General features: G+C 41.5%; 1 protein-coding gene across 1 annotated transcript; it reads right to left on the bottom strand.

Annotated features, from left to right (window-relative positions):
• Nucleotides 1-286: 286 nt before the first annotated feature.
• Nucleotides 287-16607, bottom strand: acad9 (acyl-CoA dehydrogenase family, member 9). The gene is made up of 18 exons (XM_079157013.1): nt 16383-16607; nt 12764-12857; nt 12547-12648; nt 12151-12257; nt 11401-11501; nt 9240-9318; nt 8975-9146; nt 8788-8861; nt 8633-8708; nt 8473-8543; nt 8260-8379; nt 8052-8180; nt 5602-5681; nt 4950-5076; nt 4783-4860; nt 2991-3119; nt 941-1013; nt 287-660 (listed from the first exon to the last, which is right to left on the bottom strand). The coding sequence occupies exons 1-18, from the start codon at nt 16563-16565 to the stop codon at nt 560-562; spliced, it is 1896 nt and encodes a 631-aa protein (XP_079013139.1). The 5' UTR covers nt 16566-16607; the 3' UTR covers nt 287-559.
• Between the last annotated feature and the right edge of the window lie 6068 nt (nt 16608-22675).

The raw sequence follows: 22675 nt of genomic DNA, 5'->3' as shown, positions 1-22675 counted from the left end.
TCATCTGCTAAACCTATAGATTCTATTTTAATCATAAAAGTTTATGGGACACAACATTGCTGGGCTTCATATAGGAGTTTTCCAGTAGACTATAGAGGGTTTTGTGTTCATGTGCTATGTTCTGTCTGCTTCTCACAGTGGATTCTGGAAGCAGCGCTCCCTCCAGTAGAAGTGGACCGGCCTGCCTCTGACGAACCGCGAGAAGAGCGTCTTCACTTTTCAGAAGTATGCACCTCACAAAAACTAAAGTGTCGACCAAGTAGGCCAATAACCATTCAAACTCGTATCTTGTGCAAGTATTTTATTTTAGCATTAAACTTAATAAGCCCTTTGAACGAAGCTCGTAACGCCATGTCTCCAAAAGTGTTACCTTTGAAGCAAAGTTAATAAAATATAGTATCTACTAACATAAATCTCTTAATTTATTCATTGGGTGTACGAATAATGTCAACCAAAGTGAGAACTAATAGAATCACAATCACTGGAGCAGTGAATTGGACCGGTCCACATCGTCCAATCAGAAGAGAGGAGCCACAGCATTCCGGTCACACGGGACGGCTCAGTATGTCCGCTCGAGGGGGTGAGAGCAGACGTAGGCTCGGTTCTCCAGGACCTCTCTGGCGATCTTCTTGATGTTGGCGTCGTTGTTCTCGGGAGAGTCTGAAAAATGGACGTGGGAATCACACGGCGGCTTTCGCTCGTTGAATACGAAACAACTTTTTTTTTAATCTGTGTGGATCATGATAAATCTGGATCACATACAAAACACGCTCCGTGTGAAAATGAGAAGCAGCGAGGGGTTTCGAGTGTTGGTATGTGGGCTGTTGTTGGGGGAAATTCCGCAACACATGCAAGTCTTTTGTACTGAGATGCAGTAAAAAAAAAAAAAAAAAGACGAGGCAAGGGGCTGTTCTCAATTACCATTTTGTGTTGTACTTACGTTTCTGCAACTGAGTCATCCAGTAATTGTTCTTGAAGAAAGCGTCGCTGCAGAATGTGTTTGCGAGCAGCACCTAGAAAAATAAACGTGCAAAAAAGAAAACGGCAGACATGAATCCAACTGGAACACACACATACATACACACTCATGAATATGATGAAGAGGCAGTTGAAAGAGCTAAATGTCAGGAACTAATCAAATGTGAAGGGAGACTGTTGCAAAGGTTCGCAGCTTCAATTTTCATCAATAACCCATAGCTTTCAATTTACACAAATATGTCAGATTAGCAGTTTTTTTTTTTTTACACAAAATGAACAGGCCCAAAACCAAACATGAACCAAGCTTTTATCATGTGGAACTACGCTGGATGATTGAAGCCACATTTGCTTTTGAAATAATTCAGAACTTGGTTTGAATTACTCAGTGATCCTCAGGCGAAACAAAAAAAGAAAGGAAAAAAGACACAAACGACTATTTTTGGAATGGAATTCAGTTAGACAGGATCTCTAAAGTCTCTGTGTGTGTTTTACATAAAACACAAAAGGTGGGGCCGCTGCGTGTTATGCCTGCAGCTACAGCGGAGAGGAACACGGCTGCCCATCTGAAACACAGGAGGCTTCTCTAATGTCTCCATTGAGCGCTGGTGTGCTCTGCTTTGCGCTGTTTTCCCCTTGAAGGTGGAGCAGCACATACTGTAGTTACACCTCGACAAAAGAGTCAAGTAAAAATTATAGCTGTACTACATCTAAGTAAACAAGTCAAAGCACTTGCACATAATGGACACAATTAAACGGCTTGGCAACAAAAGAGCACAAAATCAGAGGTGACAGAATGTTGACATGCTGCTTTAATTGCGTTCAGAAGACGACATGCTGCACTGAAAACAGCCTGAGCTAATTAGGGAACAACGTGTGTTTTTATTAAACAGAAACTTTGTAGATTTTCAACTTTAGATCATTACAATGTGGGTAGTATACGAGGTTATTTTACCGTCATTGTACAACAGGGTTGCACCATGAAAAGCAGATTGTAGTCTTATTTAGCTACACAATGAAACACACACACACGTATATATATATATACATATACTAAAAATAATCAAATCAATGACTGAAATTAAAAACTTCAAATAAAATAAAGATTAGCCTCAGAAGCTCTATCTTCTATCTAGAAGATATAGATAGAAGATATCTATCTATCTATCTATAGATAGATAGATAGATAGATAGATAGATAGATAGAGAGAGAGAGAGAGATCTTTATTTTCGTGTGATGGACATAACGTGCTCAACTCTCCTGGGTTTATAAAACAAACTTTCATTAAATTACAAAACTAAAGGTTTCTTCACTGCTCGATCTTAAACAAAATATTCTGCCTTCTGGAAAAAAAGGTTCCTTTCATGAAGCACAACTCAAGTTTTTCATAATCATATATGTGTTTGTGTGTTTGTGTGTGTGTGTGTGTGTGTGTGTGTGTGTGTGTGTGTGTGTGTGATGATATTGTAAACCTGCCAATAGATGCTGCACACTGTACCTCTAACCGGTCCGGCTGTCTATACAGGCTGCAGGACTGCGTACATTTTACACGTAAAGTCTATTTTCTTCCGTTTTTTACAACTAATGATTGCGTGTTCACAAAACAAGTCCGTTGTGTACACTCTCTTCTGTGCCTGGACACACGGAGGATGGAGCTGCTGCTCTACAACCACTCGGTGCTGTGTGGGTTCAGTGAGGCTCTTCTACTACTATCAGTGATAGATGGTGTCACTATAGAGAAACCGATGCTTACCAATCTGTTGAGCCAAATAGAAAACGGCTTTCACTGCGAAAGACAGAGAAATCCACTCAACCTGAGTATTAATTCCAGGTGTGTGGGTCGGCCTATACGGCCTTTGAAGTTAACACCACGGACGCTCTTCCTCCGTACATGTGTTGTAGTCGGGTATTTAAATGGTTAATGCAGGATTTCAGGCAGATTGTGTTTTCGTCCTAATTCTGCTTGGCCAAATAAATGTGGGCACACGTTAGTATGTGTGTGTACTGTACACACCTCGTGGTCGTGATTCCTGAGCCCGATGCTGATGGATCGGCTGGTTCTGGACAACACAGCTGTCATGGCGTAGAGGTTGATCAGCACATCTGCTACTCTCTTCAGGATGAGCTGTTCATCCACGATGGTCTGAAAATACAACAACAGGACACTTTAATCATCAATCATTCCCAACCTCAGAGATGATTAAAGTCGCTTCTATTAAAGCGTGTCTCTGTAACACAGTGTTTGTGAATGCTGCGAGTATACGAGATGAGATGACAAAGTGTTTGATTCAGAATATGTAGCAGGATTTAGAGTCACTTCACTGTTAACATTTATATCTGTTTTATTTATATCCGTTTCTGGAGCATGCCATTTCCTCTGTCTGGTAAGTTTCCTCATAACTTCTGGGTCCAGATGTTGCATGTTTTGGGGGCGAGGTTTCAGCAACTTCACTGCGATGCATTTAATTGCTGCTTTAAGCAATATTTGTCATCGCATCAATACCTTCTGGTATTACTCCCAGTAGTGGCAGCTCTGGATCTTTTGGGACATTTTTGTGGAACACTTCTTCAAGAGGACTTCTTCCCAAAAACGTAACAGAGGGAGACCTTTGACTGGAAATGAAAGGTGCTCTCGGTTTGGATTTAGCCCTTAGGTTATAGATGAATCACTTCCTGTGTGAGTCCATACAGACACCAGGGTCCCACCTGGGCTAGTGTGACAGCGGGGCTCTTCTCTCGGCAGGTTTAACCCTTTGTGACCTCTCCGTGGGAAGATGTCTAAATGTAGTAAGTGAAGTAGACTGGGTGTGACCCACATCTTACACACTAAACACTAGTAATTAAAGGAACATTTCACTTTATTATAGCTTGGGTCTTCTCTCCTATCAGTAACACCAAATAATAAGTCCCAGGACTATCTTTTAAAAGGAACTTCAGCCCAAGGTTTTCTGCGTTTCCATAGCGATCTAAAGACCCGGCGACTGAGGAGGGCTGGTGGAGGTCTCTTCTACCACTCGGCCTCTCAGCTCGCCTGCGGGATCTCTCTCCCTTTATTTATTTTTTTTCTTCTTCTAAATGAGTGGAGAAGCGACTTTACTTTTGCTGCCATCAAACAAGAGAGAAATGGCCTCCTCTGGTCCTAAAGCCATGCTGGAGTACTTCCTGTGTAGGCTTTAGAGCCATCTAGTGCTGAGGTTGTAGATTGTAACCAACTGAATATCCCTCCGCTCACTCCTCCCTTTCCAAGCTGTGGAGAACTACGGTGGCCTTCAGGTAACGTAAAAAAATACCCGAAAGCCTCTCTAGAGTGTTTGGGTTGTCTGTTCTGGGCTGCCGTAGCAACATGGCGGACTCCGTGAAGAGGACCCGCCCCCCCAAGTAGATATGAAGGGCTCATTCTAAGCCAACAGAAGCTACACGACGTGATTATACAGTAATAAAAACGGTTTTAAATATCATATTTCATTTCTGCTAATAGAGCCCCACAAAATCCTCAACTTAAATATTCTAGGTCTTCTCCCTCAGCAGCTGGAGGCTGCAGTGTGATGAAAGCCCTCTGAGGGGAACGATACAGGAAGTAGGGATCTGGAAAAGCCGATCTGTTTCCAACAGGTTTATAGCGTCTGTGGGGAAGCCGCGATCACAAAAGCACAGTGAAGGAAGAAAGAGAGCAGCTGTCTGAACACCTCAGAGACACAAACAGATATCTGCTGCCAATAAGAAACAACTCGCACATTCAAGAAGAACAGGAATCAGCAGGAACATCCCACAGCTACTTTCCAGAATGTAAAAGAACAAAACGTCACCTTTCCATATCTGTACAGCAGGCTCTCCACGGTCGATCCGAAAAGGCCGACATTCTGTTCAAACTTCTTTGAGCTTTCCTGTAAACGGAAAAACTCCAGAGCGTCAACCAACGCATACATAGATTTACAGAAACCGTAACCCTCCAAGTTGAAATAAAAAGTCTTACTGCCAGGCTGGGATGCACCACTCCGTCTTTCCCCGTCAGGCCGAGGTCCGCTGTACTTCCCAATGAGCTCCTCAGTTTCTTGCCTACCATGCCCAGAGCCATGCCGATGTTTCCTTTCTTCATCTCCCTGCAGGCAGAGCGGAGGAAAGACGAGACGGTGTTTTAGTAAAGAAAACCCATAACGCAATCACGGCCACACAGATTTCAGCCATTTAAGACCAGAGAAGCGTATCATTTATTCATATTTCTATAATATCAATGGAGAAAAACTCCATATAAACTACTCGCTTAGCGCCAAACAGCAGAAACAATTAGCGACTAGCTGGTGATGACAGAGGAGCATTTGGCAGCTAGAGAGAGAGAGATTGTTTTCCTCACGTGTTGGTGGAGGAGACCAAAAAAAACAGATTAAATATAGCACACGGAAACACATCTCCAAATACATGCTAATGTTGCAACGCGAAGACAGCTCCAGAATATGAATGAAACGTGTATATGATGTTTATGTTGTTTTGGAGGGATGCCCTGAAGTGTCCAAGACAAAAGAAAAACTAGAAGGAAAAAAAAATAATACACTAACCACAATCACGATTTACATCTCTTCCAATGTCACGATATCAATGAATGCATTGAATAACCTCCATAACCTTACTTTATCTTCCCTGTGAGGACCTTGCCAGCGTACTGCATTCCAGTGAGAGCGATGTACATCCTCAGGATTTCATTGGTACCCTGAAAACAGCAACAGAATCTTACAAATTGCACACTATTAACTCAAATAAAAATCTGTTGTTGTTGACCGTGTATGATTGAGTCACACCTCATGACACCTCATGGTCCATCAAACTACAGAAAGACTCCTTAGTCCTTAACTAAAAAGTAGTCCATGCAAGACCTCGGATTTCAAAGTCAAATGTGCCACCTGGTGGCCACTTACACAAATGATCCTCTTAAACCAACTGCAGTAGAGTGTCACCCACATAAAACAGGTTTCATTCCCCTCTTTATGCCAAAGAAGTGACAGAAATAGGACAGAGAACATGACCTTTGATGTTCGAAGTTGGAACTAATGCCCATTTTAATGAAAGAAGAAGATGAAGAAACCTCTAATAGTGATAACATCTGTCCAGGTTTTTGTTTTTATTTCTCATGCAGATTACCATCTAAATTACATTTTTTCAAACCCTGCTTCACCTGTTTCGAGGGCGGCTTTAACCACTAGTGTTTCCCCGTAGGCACATTGGTTAACTGTCTCCATCACCAGCAGCCATGACTCATTCTCCTTGCTTGGGTTTCACTGCTGCAGGTGGTGCCTTTGTGATGGGTGCTGGTGATGGGTGTGATGGGATGCTTGGCGTACCTGACAGTTTGTCAGAAGCATAGAGGTGACTATGTTTTTCATTGAGAGAAAAGGACTTTCTATTTCCTGTCATGATCCTGCAGCACCAGCCTCAGGTAGCCAGCTGGAAGCAGACGGGTCACCACGAGGCAAAGTATAATGGAGTAAGGTAAAAAAAAAAACATAGCATTACCGTAGTTTTAACATGTATTCACATATGTTAGCATGGATGAAAAGACCCAAAATGACCACTTTCAGTGGACTACTCGAACACTACAACTGCATTTGAATAGGAATGATTCTGTATTTTAGATATATTAAAAAAAACCTTTATATATATATATATATATATATACACACACACACACACACGTTTGATCACTGTAACTGTGATAACTAAAAGAGGATAACAACCTTGCGGTGACTGGTCTGCTTCCGGCTGGCTACTTGAGGCTGGTGCACGTTACAATCATGAATACAGTAAGCACAGGGAAGAGCACTTGTGGTTGAAGTCACCCATAAAACAGCTGTACTGTATCTACAAACAGCTGTACTCTATTTACAAACAGCTGTACTATATCTACAAACAGCTGTACTATATCTACAAACAGCTGTACTCTATTTACAAACAGCTGTACTCTATTTACAAACAGCTGTACTATATTTACAAACAGCTGTACTCTATTTACAAACAGCTGTAATATATCTACAAACAGCTGTACTCTATTTACAAACAGCTGTACTATATCTACAAACAGCTGTACTATATCTACAAACAGCTGTACTATATCTACAAACAGCTGTACTATATTTACAAACAGCTGTACTCTATCTACAAACAGCTGTACTATATCTACAAACAGCTGTACTCTATTTACAAACAGCTGTACTATATCTACAAACAGCTGTACTCTATTTACAAACAGCTGTACTATATCTACAAACAGCTGTACTCTATTTACAAACAGCTGTACTCTATTTACAAACAGCTGTACTCTATTTACAAACAGCTGTACTATATCTACAAACAGCTGTACTATATCTACAAACAGCTGTAATATATTTACAAACAGCTGTACTATATCTACAAACAGCTGTACTCTATTTACAAACAGCTGTACTCTATCTACAAACAGCTGTACTATATCTACAAACAGCTGTACTATATCTACAAACAGCTGTACTATATCTACAAACAGCTGTACTCTATTTACAAACAGCTGTACTATATCTACAAACAGCTGTACTATATCTACAAACAGCTGTACTATATCTACAAACAGCTGTAATATATTTACAAACAGCTGTACTATATCTACAAACAGCTGTACTCTATTTACAAACAGCTGTACTCTATCTACAAACAGCTGTACTATATCTACAAACAGCTGTACTATATCTACAAACAGCTGTACTATATCTACAAACAGCTGTACTATATCTACAAACAGCTGTACTCTATTTACAAACAGCTGTACTATATCTACAAACAGCTGTACTCTATTTACAAACAGCTGTACTCTATTTACAAACAGCTGTACTATATCTACAAACAGCTGTACTCTATTTACAAACAGCTGTACTGTATTTTGAAACAGTCAATAAAATGCAGTAAATAGGGAAGCTGACCATTTCATTCCATTATATTCATGTAATACATACACACGTCAATCAGATGGTAATCTGCATGAGAAATAAAGCAAAAGAAAAATGATTTGGTTATGATAATCATCCTCTAGATCCCGTCAGGCGTCCCCTTTTACCTCAAAGATGGGCAGGATGCGACAGTCCCTGACGTAGCGCTCGTAGGGGTAGTTCTTGGTGTAACCCAGACCCCCCAGAACCTGCAGAGCTTCACTGACACAAATCCAGCCTCCCTCTGAGCTGAACACCTGAACAGAAAACACAATATAAGACATTCTATTATTTAATTTTTTTACATGAACAAGATTTGATGAGAAGCCGTCTAACCTTAACCATGGCAGCCTCCAGAGAACAGTCTGGAAGGCCCGGTCTGTCCATCATCCCCGCGGTCATGTACGCCATGCTCTCCATCACAAAGGCATTGACAGACATCAATGCGAACTTCTCCTGCAGTCACAGGGCAAAGACGCACTTCATTCAACCTCTGACCAGGACGAGTGGAGTCGCTTATTCACAACGGAGGGAAAAAGTCGACCGTACCTGAATCATTCCGAATTCACCCAGGCTTTTGTTGAACTGCTTTCTGGTTGCGGCGTACTCAGCAGTCAATTCTATAAAATAAAGACAAAAGTCAAAATGAAATCATCTCTACAAAACCAACACATGGAAGTTCTTTAACATCGTGTTTTTAGTTTTTTACCGATCAGTTTTTTAATCATTCCAGCAGAAGAACTGCCCATACTGAACCTCCCCGAGTTCAGGATGTTCATGGCGACCTGTCCAACACACAGCGAAAGGGTCGGTAAGCAAAGCACCACGCCCTCAGCAGAGACGTGGAGAAAGGATGAAGCTTACCTTGAAACCACCTCCTATCTCTCCTATGACGTTCTCCACTGGCACTGGGACGTTGTCATAGGACACTTCGCAAGCTGAAAAAGTCAAATAGTTTGATTACAAATGACACAAACTCTACCAAAGATCCCTCCCATGTGTCCCCCCCCCCCCCCCCCCCCCCCCCCTATCTGAATCATGAGAGGCTCACTGTTGGAGCCCCGGATGCCCAGTTTGTCCTCGGGCTTGCCGCTGGTGACGCCCCCGAATGCCCTCTCCACGATAAACGCAGAGATCTTATCTTTCTTCACGCCATCTACGACCACCTCCGTCCTGGCGAACACGGTCATGACATCTGCCATGTCTCCGTTTGAAATCCAAAACTGGTGACACACAAGTTGACAGACAGGGGATCTTCAGAGTTCAGGGCAAAACCGATAACGAAGGAGAGAGGGTCAAAAATGAATTGCTCTCACCTTGGAGCCGTTGATCAGGTAATGTTTGCCGTCTTCCGACAGGGTCGCTCGGGTCTGAATGGAGGCGGCGTCACTCCCACTGAAATGGATCAAACTGAGCGTTAGTTCAGCTTACCCGACCAACGTAAAGACACCGTCACAATGTCACCCTTGCGGTGGGAACTGCTCGTTTCTGATTGGTTGGAAATCTTATTACTGGGCTAATTACTGAGCCTTTAAAAAGTGTTCACTCCCTCGGAACTTTACATATTTAATTGTCTTACGACGTTCAATCAAAGCAGATTCAAAATGACTTTTTTTCTTTTTACACTGATCAATAGAAACAGAATCTGTAGTGTCAAAGCAAAATGTGATCTCTACGACACAATATAAATCTAGAATATAAAATACACGTTTGGAAAAGTATTCACCCCTTCAAGCTAGTATTCAGTAGATGCTCCTTTTGGCAACAATTCCTAATAAGGCAGCTGAGTTCTCGCAAGATCACAAGATCACACGGGAAGTGTGACGGGACTTGGGCTCCTGAGGAGGTTAGCGTAGCTGCTGCTGCAGCATCAGCTCCATCAGAGCCGGAGTGTTTCTTCTTCATTGGAAGAAGAGCAAAGAACGACACTGAAGGCTTTTCTACATGTGTTCGCTCTTCTCCCGTCTGCAGGTGTACTTGTTCACCGCACGCTGGTGACCGCCGTTCTAGTTATGTGAATCAAAAAGCAATCGGCTGGACCATTGATGATTCAGGTGCATCATATTAAAAAGGGGGTGAACACTTATGCAAACAAGTCATTTGTATTTCATATTTCTTATTCGTTTAGATCGCTCTGTTTAAACTTTGTTATGAAAGGATCTTTTTTTTCTTTTTCACCGTCCCAAAAGCCACATTGACTCTACTTTGATTCAACACGCTGCGGGCAAACCCAGCATCATCACTGCTCCGTGCTGCACTGCCACTTAAAGGTAGTTAAAGCGATGTAGTTACAGTACGAGTCGGGTCACCGCCTCGCTCGTGTTGTGAACGCCAGCACACGGGGATTCTGCTGATCGGTGGAAGAAATGTAGCAGCGGACCGCAGGCTAGCAGACGCAAACAATGCACAACGTTAAGTCCAACTGAATTCACATTAAGTCATCCCATAGTCATCACTGTGGTCTATTCGTTATTTTCTTAATATACTCTTTTTTCATATGGCTGAGTGGAAGAACTGACAGCATTCCCACAAATTATAATGCAAAACTAGGCGACCTCATCATGAAAGCAAAACATAAAAAATACTAATTTCTCTATTTTGGTTTCAGATTTTATTCTCAAAAAAGGAGTTAAAGGAAATGCGACTCACAGAGCAAATATTTACTCTGCAGCAAACAAAGAGATTTACTGTTCAATTTCAGTTGGGGCTTGAAAGAAAAAGAAAAAAACAGCCTTACAAATATTTGGGGAAATGTTTGTGTCAGTAAATGCCGACCAGCTCTAACTCACCACGAGTAAACTGACCAACAAACCAGGAGAAAATGATGACGAGAACAAAGTTTCTCTTTTCCTCCCAGAGTGTCATGATATAAGAGTCCTGATGTAAAATATATCTGACTCAGACATTTTTCTGACTCACACCACCACTTTTTCTTCTCCTCTAACTTCTCCATTTTTCCTGCAGAACAAAACCCCTCATTGTATATTACAGAGCTACGGCTGCACCATCATATCTACATTCAAAGCTTCTATCAAGGTTTTCGACTGAGGAGTTGAAAGTCTGTCGCCATATTTAATAACAACATCACCCGACAAAAAATGTTAAATACACAAACAAAACGCATTTGAATAAAGTGATTGATTGGATGGGTTAGTATTTTTTTAAATGATTAAATCTCCAATGAATATGACGTGAGAGCAAACCGTTTTTCTGACCGCAGTTAAAATGTTGCTTTTGAAAGGATAAACGCCAACAAATATGATTGAAGCACAATATTTTGTTACTGAAAAACATGTTGTGAATTTCAGGAATGATTACATCAATCTTTTTTTCCGATACGTTTTCACTTTTGGACTTTACAACAATCTGGAGTTATTGGAAATGTTTGGATCTCTGGAGTCACCACTGTCGTCTAATTCTACAGATCTTCATCTGCAACTGGGCTGCAAAATGTAAATGAGGTTTCAGTGAAGTTACCTCCCAGGCTCAGTCAGACAGAACGCTGCGATGTGTTCTCCAGAGGCCAGTTTGGGCAGATACTTCTGCTTCTGGGCTTCATTTCCTGCTATCAGAATCCCCTGAAACACCAAACAGCTGTTAGCAAGAACCTCGATACCAACCGTGCTATCACAGGCTAAAACCAAAGACTGTATAAGAAGTGGACGTGGTCATCGTGGCGTCACTCATTGGTTTGTGGACTGCCGTTATGAAGCCTCGAGTTGGCCGTCGCCATCTCGGAATACGGCCCTATTTTTTTTTGTGCATCCAATGAACGGAAGTGACAATATTTGTAATGCGGAGGAGTGACGTAGAGACGTCGTATACGGCTCTGGTAATGGTAGCAACCTGTCATACTCTGCTTTATGGTCTGTTTGACTCTAAATGGACCATCATTTACTAAATGAACATCATGCTGTATTGAAGAAGACTTGAAACTAGAGATTGAGACCATAAACTCACGTTTACAATGTTTACTGAGGTAATAAATCAAGAGAGAAGTAGAGTCATTTTCTCATAGACTTCTATACAACCAGAGGAGTCGCCCCCTGATGGACATTAGAGAGAATGCAAGTTTAAGGAACTTCCGCATCGGCTTCACTCGACATATCCAGAGGTTGCCGCCTGGCTAAAACCTTCCCTCCAGTTCCTCCCCATGACGGACACGCTCATGATGAGCCAAGTGAAGAGAAGAATTTAATATACAATGTGACATCATCTCATTTTTACCTTCAGTCCAATGGCTTGATGTGCAGCCAGTGTCACAGCAATAGAGCCGTCTAATGAGGTGATCTCTGCCAGTCGTGCATACACGGTGTTGGACAATCCGAGACCCCCTGGGACACAAAAAAAAAAAAAGACACCTCCTTTAACTTGTGCTGATAGGACTATTACTGTATTTCTAACTTGCATGAGAGACAACCAGTTGTGGAGCCATTTGAACTCAGGGTTGGGTATAAACTGTAGTGGATGGATTGCCTAATACCTGGCCGTTACACGGCTACACCTTTTTATAAACAACTAGTCTAAGAACTTATTTGTGTGGTGCGACCTGTTTTAATGGTCCAATAGCCACTGAGTCATAACTAGGTTAAGTTAGAACTCACAAAGAGCTGGTCATCTTACCATACTCCTCCGGAATCATGATCCCAAACAGCCCGAGCTCCTTCAGCCCATTCAACGTCTCTGGAGGGATTTTGGCTTCTCTGTCAATTTTAGCCGAGTCAACTAAAATCACAATAAACATTCATCGTCAATTCTAGCATCAATATTCATGCATAAAAAAATATGTATGCTGCTCTTAGCATTTTGCAGTTGGATTTACATTCGTCAGATCTCTCACCTTCCTCGCTGAAGAATTTTTCCACGGGCGCAACAAGCTGGTTGAGCTCGTCCAGTTCTTCATTTCCAATCTCTGGGTAAGGAAAGACCTCAGCCTGGGGGACAAACGCACCGTTTCAGAAACTAAATCACCAGCTCCTCACATAGAAAAGGCTACTTAAAGTGCATAAGTGCTCTATTTGAGTCCAAATGCCACAACTGCATGCAGTCTTTCCACTGCTGATGTTGAGTCCGATCAAATGCTTACATGAACCTAAATCATAATAAGATGTGCATCTGACTCGCTGGTAAGCTCCTGAGCTGTTTCTCAGGAGCTTCTAAATCAAATGAGATACAATGCAGAATCATGCTGTATTGAAGAAGACTTTAAACTAGAGATTGAGACCATAAACTCATGTTTACAATGTTTACTGAGGTAATAAATCAAGAGAGAAGTAGAGTCATTTTCTCATAGACTTCTATACAACCAGAGGAGTCGCCCCCTGATGACCTTTAGAAAGAATGCAAGTTTAAGGCACTTAACCCGGGGTTACCGCCTGGAAAAAGGTCTATGACAGGGGACACTATTAGGCGGACCGCGGTCCGGATCCGGATCCAGACATCGTTGTATCTGGACCCTGGACCTACAACCGATAGATATTTGAGAATTATAAAATGTTGACGGAGCGCTTCTATTTTAACCGGCGCAGCTTTTATAGCCTTTACAGTTATTCAGCGGTCCAGGAAACACACAGACCAATTACATTAGGGCTGCAACAACAAATCGATAAAAATCGATTATTAAAAGAGTTGGCAAAGAATTTCATTATCGATTCATTGTGTCGCGCGATTATTACGCCACTCAATAAGTCGCGGAGATGTTTGCCTCTCAGCGCCCCCTCGATGCTCTTAACTGAGTGTCCAGCGGGGTCCGAAGCGTTTACTTTGAAAAAATTAGAGTGTTCAAAGCAGACCCGGTCGACTGAATACCGCAGCTAGGAATAATGGAATAGGACTCCGGTTCCATTTTTTGGGGTTTTCTCTGAACTGGGGCCATGATTAAGAGGGACGGCCGGGGGAAACCTCACCCAGCCCGGACACGGAGAGGATTGACAGATTGATGCTCTTTCTGGATTCTGTGGGTGGTGGTGCATGGCCGTTCTTAGTCGGTGGAGCGATTTGTCTGGTTAATTCCGATAACGAACGAGACTCCGGCATGCTAACTAGTTACGCGGCCCCGTGTGGTCGGCGTCCAGCTTCTTAGAGGGACAAGTGGCGTTCAGCCGCACGAGATTGAGCAACAACAGGTCTGTGATGCCCTTAGATGTCCGGGGCTGCACGCGCGCCACACTGAGTGGATCAGTGTGTGTCTACCCTTCACCGAAAGGCGCTGAACCCCACTCCTGACATTAGTCCATTTTTTTTTTTAATTATTACTTTAACAGCTCAGGGATGTTCGAGCAACCTGTTTGTGCACGTTCTGAAGATCTTTTGCACAGTGAATTTGCACTGTCAGTTATGTTTTTGAATAAAGGGTTGGAAATTAATGCTTTTTTGTTTTTTGTTTTTTGATCCGATTCATCGATTAATCGAACAAATAATCGACAGATTAATCGATTATTAAAATAATCGTTAGTTGCAGCCCTAAATTACATGCGTTCACATCATGTGTCACATCATGTGTTGCTACTTAGCCAATCAAATATGCGTATTCCAATAAGCATCACGACTTGAATGAGATACACGCACACACAGGAGAGACAGGACTAGAGGCCGAACAGTCAGAATAGTACGTGAGTCAGAAGGTATTTCACATGGCGTTCTCCAAAAAGAGAAAAGTGGTCAAAGAGACCAGAGCCTTTAACTAAGAATGAACAGACTCTTATAGGTTAACCCTTCTAGTTGAAATGTATAACTGGCAGAGTTGGAAGCTAAACTGTATTTTCTAAAGAAGCTGAGCTGAATTACAATGCAGAAAAAGCTTGAAGCTAAACGATGTTACTGTCAAAGTAATAGAAGTAAAAGTAGTATTAGTAGTGGTTGTAGTAGTAATAGAACTATTAGTAGTAGTAGTGATCATAGTAGTAGTTGAAATGACAGTAGTATTAGTAGAAGTAGTAGTAATAGAAGTATTGGTAGCAGTAATAACAGAAGTAGTAGTAGTAGTAATAGCATTTGTAGTAGTAGTAGTTATAGTAATAGTAGCAGCAGTTGTAGTAGTAGTAGTAGTAGTAGTGGTAGTTGTACTATAAGTATTATTAGCATTAGAAGAAAAAGTAGTAGTATCAGTAGTCGTAGTAATAGATGTAGTAGAGGTCGTAGTAGTTGAAATAACTAGTATTAGTAGAAGAAGTAGTAGTAGTAATAGTAATAGCAGTATTTGAAGTAGCAGTAATAGCAGTAGTCATACTAATAGCTGTAGTAGTATTAGTAGTAGCATGAATAGCAGTAGTAGTATAAGTAATAGTATTGGTAGTAACAGTAATAGCAGTTGTGGTAGTAATAGTAATATTGGTGGTAGCAGTAATAGCAGTAGTAGTAGTAGCAACAGCAGAAGTTGTTGTAGAAGTAGTAGTAACATTAGCAGTAGTAGTAGTTGTCACAGCATTAGTAAGAGGATTCAGTCTAGACCAGGAGAAGATTAGCTACACTTTCACCAAAAAATGATGCATGAGTGAAAATTGTGGAATCAGTGGCAAAATAGAAATATAATTTTCACAAGAATCTGAAGCTCCTCTTCACTCTGACGATGACATCACGCACGCTGTGCAATACACACCCATTATAAAGTCAGAAAAGGACTGAAAAAATCATAAAAAAAGTTCAAATTTGACAGTTCAAAAAGTTTAAGAGGATTTGAAAATGTTCTCCATAGAGATCCAATTCAAGAATAAATTGCAAAATGCTTGATAATTCAAAAAGCATAAGACGTAGAAACAAAACGTATGGAAGAAATAGTTGAATAAAGATTTGAAGAACAATACTTTTTTTTAAATCCAGCCCTTTTTTACTTGAAGCGAGAGAATCATTTCATATTTATCATTTATTATTTATAATTCATCCAGTTCAATTTGAAAACTGACGATAAATATTATTGAGATGTTATTCAATTGAATTTTCTTGATTTGATATGACAGTCAGTTGTTGGCTACATAGAGACGTTAATACAACTGCTGGGCTACTTTAATAATGATGGCACTAAAGTCACATTACTGTGATGTTCTGAACCTTTGCGTGAGGACATTCTTTCTAACTGGACCTCGTTGAATATGAATAGAATACCCCTGGTCTATTTTCTTTAACCTTCAACCTTTAAATTGTGAAATAGGCTAATGATAAATAAATGCAGCAACTGAGGTTGTGTTATGTCATGCAGTAATCCAGAATGATATCAACTTATAAGTCACTCAGCACCATTGAAACCAGCAGACTCGTCGCCGCTACCTAACTGCTACCAAACTGAGAGTTAGTTAGTTGTGTAAAGTTGGGGTCACACACAAATCGACGGGAAAACAGTCTTCGACGCAACGTTACCGATAAATAGAAAGACAGACCCGTAGCCTCGTCTGTCCATCACTAGCTGACTCTACGCCTAAATCACAACGACAGTCATTTGACAAGTAAACACTCAGAGACGTTACCTTGTTCACCTGACCAAGGAACAGATCCTTGGCATAAGCGAGGTTCCTTGAGTGCGTTCTAATGGACCTCCGCTGCTGAAGGCGTACCACTTCTTTCCCTGCATGCCGCGTATTACATGCGAGCAGCCGCTGTCCAATTTGAACGGATTTAGAGAGGACGACAATTCTGTTCACATTCATCATGCTTCTGGAACAGATCTCTGCTTTGTGTTGCACAGAGGTGTATGACGTAAAAACACAGCCGGGATACCTTTCACCCGTTTCTGTCTCATGTTGATGACGTACGCAGCTACGGTCAGGCGCTAGGCTCGTTCGAGATGAGCTCGTCTGGAAAGTAGACGAGAGCAGGCGGTAGCAGCAGGGGGCGTTGAAAAAGAAACTGCGGTCAAGTCGGACAGTTTTCAGCCGCCTTCAAACAGGAAGTTAAAGAAACAGTTACTTCCTGTTAGATCCAATCTGTAGGCTTCTTGTAGTTTACAGACCTCGTTCGGATTCATTCATGCGTGTTAGTAAATATATGTTCATGTGGAAACTTGTGTGTATCTGCATTGTATGCTATCCGTTGTTCTTTTTATGTCTGCCTGTGAAACACTTTGATGCTCGTTTTGATATGTTATATAAATCATCTTTATTATTATCAATCACACAAGATATGTTTTTAAATCAAACCTTTGTTGCACAACATGAGACTAATAGCCAACAATCTATCATCAAATATTGCAATTACACAGAAAAACAGGAATTTCTACAAAACGTGGTGTTTTAAGAGCGATCAGCTCTTTGATCCGGCAAAGGCCAGGCGTTTCCTCAGTGGTGGGCCATAAGGGGCAGGATCACAAAACAGAACAGAATCACAAAATTATAGCTATTTTATAATTTAATAATTTTTCATGAATACACTACATGTATTCTAATTATTTTTCCCATTAGCTTATTTTCTCATCGCACAGCTACTGTCTTCCTCAGTTGGCGCGAGGGCCCGATCAACGCTGCTTTTGATTTATTTCGAGAGAGAATGTTTCAAGCAAATGTTTAATACAATACAATGCAAACATATCCCTCTCACCAACCTTATTGACAGGATTTTCATAGGTTTATCTCCTAGATAAAAGTTGACGTTCCTGTTTCATGTTCTATTTACTCAGATAATTGTTCAAATATATCTCCAAGAAATAGATCTAGATAAAAAAATGTTAACGTCGTCTCTAAACTACCAGAAAAGCATATGATGGTATAATGCTGCAGTATAAAAAGGACTTTCACCAGCCTGTGAAACATAACCAAAGTGTTAGCTTTTAATTCTCAAATAAATAAACTCTAACGGTAATGCTAAAACAAAAGAGAGGACGTGACACACCACCCTCAGTAGTCTTGTCTAAATGTCGCGGATCGTGGCTCTTCCTCGATCTGTTCATATCAAGTATGCCCGTTATGGTGATATTTCTGATGGCCCCTAAACACAGAACAACCGTATAACAATGGCGCGAGGCTACCACTTGGTGGAGCAATGTACAAAGGAACTATAATGCAGTAGAGGCAAAGACATGGAACATACAATATTACTTATAAACCTACAGCACATAAGCACGTGCCCAGGGTGACTTACACCTATGCACAGTTGAGAATAAGTCATAGCAGGATCAACACAGGTGTAATGAATAACATTAATTATGGCCCTGTTCCATTTAGGTGGGCTCGGGCCCTGGTATTGTGCATGCTGGCTCACTGGAATGGCTGTGACACACTAAATGGAATGGGACCATCACTAATGTTATTAATTACACCTGTGTTTACCGTGCTATGCTGTGACAAGGGCTTATTGTCATTGAACCTGCTCTGGAGCAGACTTCAAATGTCCACCGTAAACCCACCGGTGCTATAAATAATAATAATACGAACATCAAATGTTGTCAGCGTCACCATTACCAACGTAGCACGCATCACCGTCTAACACAACGCAAGGGGGTACGTGGCCCCAAACCATTCTCTGCCGGCAGAGGAAATGCAGCCCTGTGCTCGGGCCCCTCCCCGGCCGCATGATGACGTCATCCCGCTGACACCGAGGAAGTGGCCCCTCAAAAGCCCGGGGATCTATTTATAGCTCCAACCTCTAGGGCCGGACTGATGAACAGGGCGAGCTGTCACTCAGACCACCTGCCACAGTCAGGGCAGGCAGCCAGGCAGCTGGGCATGTTGACTGTGCAAGACTGAGAAGAGAAGCGGTGTCGAGGCCCTTCGGCTGTATTGACTTTCATCAGCGGATCCACAGCAGTTTGTTTAGGTTTATATCAGATGCCTCGGCGTCCCCGAAGAGAGCCTTTGTATTGTTGGATGGCTAGAGGGGTGGAACATAAACCACGTTGCCACAGATGTCATGTCCTCAGTATTGTTTCTGACAATGTGCAGATATATAGAGATTTTTTTGTTGTTGGCATTTTGACATTTATTTGCCAGAGGACAGTGTAAATGGGGGAGAGTGGGGGGATTACATGCAGCATAACATAGGTCCTAAGGCCGGAGTGGAACCCGGGATGTTTCCAGTTATATGGCGTGTGCTGTAACCACTCGTCAAACCACATGCAGGGATATCTTCAAAACGTATGATGTCATCAGGCTTACCTCAGCTTAAGCCCAGAGCAGGGGCGGAGCCAGACATCGCAAACACCCCACAGCCTCCTTTTGGGGAGATTTTCTTTTTTCCCCACTCACACCAGCTACAGTATATGCACTATTTTGGATAATACAATACCTAAAATGTAACATGACAGTTGCCTATGGAAAAAAATAAATCCTGTAGACAAGCCTACATCCTGTTTTTATGTAATTGTTCTCCAACTATCTTCAGTATTCTGAAACCATAACAGCCTAATGTACTCCTCTCACCTAAAGTATTGTCAGATGTTACTGTTTTTAACATACAGTAGGTAGGGTAGGAATTTGGCGTAAACGGCATAACTAATCTCGACACCTGTTTTTAGTTTTAAGCTTGAGTAGAGCTCACAGAAAGAATGTCGAGGCTGACAAATCTGCTACATTTGAATCCACGTCATAATTATCTGGACTGCTCTAATTACAGACCAAGTAAATGTAGTCGTCAATAATCTGTATTGAATATTAAGCTAACAGAAGAACATTTACTCAATCGCATTAGAATAATAGTAGTAGTAGTAGATGGCAATGTTAGTGCGCACATAAATGGCATTTTATGGTTTCCCCAGTTCAAGAACGTTTATTCTAGTAAAAACCTAAACGATTCTGGACTTTTGAGGAAAGATTCTGGAGCCTCATGAAGCCATATATATTATATATATATTTGGGGAACTTGGACTCACGACCACCGAATGCACACAAGTACAGGGTGATCAGATAGAAGACAATACTTCCATTGAACTTCACTGGGGTACATCCATGGAGCGGAATTTACATCATCTCAGATCATCTGAGTCAGCATGTGCTCGTTATTATCCATTAAAATGATATTATCGCGCATCGCGATACACAATTTCATCACGGTGATTCTATTGAAAGACGATACATTATCATATTGAATTATCGCTCATGCTTTAATTGTGGTTCTATGGTTCTAATACTATTTCCCTTTTTTAGGTAGAAAGACCTACGTATGCAGGAAGTGCAGTTCTAGGATTCAAGGACCACTTTCAGATAGTAATGAGTGGGGTCCGAGAGAACTTCAGGACTTTTTGCTTTTTTAAGGTAGAAAAACGTATGCATGGTCCGAGGACTGTAGAACCACCTTTGGGTAGATAAAGCCCTGTGCAATCGTGGGTAGAAAAGCCTTCATTCAACTTCACTCAAGTCAATCCAATAAATTGCACTCTTTGACAAAGCAGGGCCACTCAGCTCAGGTTTTACAATATATCGTTTTTATTTTGCGTTTCTCAACATCGTCACAGTACTAGTTTTACATCGATAGGGTTTTGTCTACTTAGAAACAGAATGCGTAATAAAATAAGGAGCACTCCTTCCCTTCCATTCGACCTCCCAAAAATGGGCCGTGAGTGCGAGAGAACAGGAGCGTCTCCGGAAAATGAGCCGGAAGCCGCGTCAACCGCGCAACAGCCGGCTCTACATCCCTATGATAATTCAGTCCCGGTCGGAGGCAGAGAGAAAGCAGTTGATGATTATGTAAATATCAGAGGGGAGCAGGAATGCACCTTCAATGGAACTGCAGACATCGAGCAGTAGTAGTAATAATAAGTATCATTATTTACAGGCTATTTACATGTTTATCTCATTGGTTTTTGCTACCCACACACCCGTAACACCTCGCCTCCCTTTCAGAGCCTCTTCATCGACTTACATCATGTTCCCCCCAGATGGATTTGCTATTTACACCCAGCAGTATACCGCCATGTCTTTGTACTGTACAGTGGAAATAGAGGTGAAATGCATGCCGGGAGTAAGATGACACAACTTGGAATGAAAAGACACGCTTATAGGGCCAGAAATCTCTCAAAAATGAAACAAGCATCAGTCAGAGAAAACAAAGCTACGTTGAAAGTTTAGGGGCGATACAAGCCCACCGCTCGATAGAACCACACTTAAAACTAAAAAAATGAAAGAGAGAGAGAAAAGAAAAGAAACGGTAGGCATCAATGGCATGCAACAAAACACCTCACACGGAATCAGGTTTTTATGATTGATCAGTCGCCTGAAATAACTGCTGGGTTGTGACTGAGAACACTATGATTGGACATAATTCTGGGGACCGCCAATAGAAGAAGGTATGTTTCTTCTTGGCTGCCGTTTGCACCATTATGCCGTTACAACTGGTTGGTAATCAGACTCTGGTCTGAAGACAGTTTTCGGTCGGTCAACTGTGGGCATTGTGCTGGGATCTTTTCATTTTGGTATAAAACATATTTAAAATGTAATGACCATGTAGTATTGGCACTTTTGTGACTCCATAGAAACTAAACTACGATGGATTAAATGCTGTATATTTGACAAATTTAGAGTCAAACTCAAATGTTAGGTTTTAGGTTTTTAGCCTACGGTACATAAAGCCGGCTGAATATATTTTGGATCATGGCAAACACTGTCTACGAGGTACCCTTTTATAAAGGGTTTAGAGGTGGTAACTAAAGGCTTCATTAATGATGAATAAATACTTTACTAATGCTTTATATATCAGTAATAATCTGTTGATAAACAGAACAGTTCACACATAACGATTGAGCATAGAGACAACTCCAATTTGCCTTTGATCTGAGTTTTTTTGTCTGGGAGTTCCAAAAACGTCGAGTAAAATAAAGGGTGAAAGTCGCACAGTGTAAACTAGGTATTACGAGCATTGCTGGAGGAATAACAACAGCCAAAGGGGATATTTTCAAAACATGGCAATGCAAAAGTTGTTCTCATGAATGGCATATTATTGATGTGTAACGCAAATTATTTATCAACCATTAATGCATTTAAACTACGGAAGCCGAGAGCTGTTGCGCTAGCAGTTATTTTTTTCAATGCTGTTATCTTCAGAACACAAGTTCTCGAGAAAATGAACTTTCAAACGAGATAATCGACTCGTTATCTCGAGAAACCAAAAAAGGTTGCTTCCTCTTAATACTTTCATTTATCAGAGACCAGGAGGACATTGCCGGCATGCGTGGATGACCGCAGTCAAGCCTTTACCCAGTGCGCTCTTTTACTGGCGCTAATGGTCAATGCATTCAATCCGCCCGGATCGAGCTGACCGTAGAGAAGCCTGTCTATAAAAAATATAATATAAAAAGACTGTATTTAAAAAGATAATGAAGTCGTTATAGCGATAGGACAGTTTGTTTTCTCGACTTTACGAAACAATTAACTGGTGATCTCGAGATAACAGCAAGAAAAAAAGATTGCGGGCCCGTCCACTTTCTGCTTCCGTATTTAACGATTACTTAACTTTATCGCTGAATTAAATTAGTTTATTAGTTTAACCCTTTATGAGGGGTACTTTTTCAGAGGGTGGTGCATGCCTCGATAACTTCAAACCTTTACGACAGAAGTATTCACTGATCTACTGGATATCAGTGGACAGTAACGTGTGAGCCATTGACGGAGACGGGTGGTAAATTACGGAGATAAGAGAGTTCCAACTCGTTGTGCCCACAGCCGTCCGTCCATCATCGCTCTACCTCCCCTCCCACAGCTTTGACTCCTGTTGTACGCCAATGATCCGGCGGCGTGCTGCGCGCGCATCAGGAAACGATACGGCTGTTGTTGTCCTCTGGAGTGACACAAATACGTAGTTGACTTCTGTTAGCTGTAATCAAAGAAGTCAAAACTAT

This window comes from Pholis gunnellus (assembly GCF_910591455.1).
Source record: "Pholis gunnellus genome assembly, chromosome: 3".
Lineage (NCBI taxonomy): Eukaryota > Metazoa > Chordata > Actinopteri > Perciformes > Pholidae > Pholis > Pholis gunnellus.
This window is presented reverse-complemented; position numbering and strand designations above follow the sequence as displayed.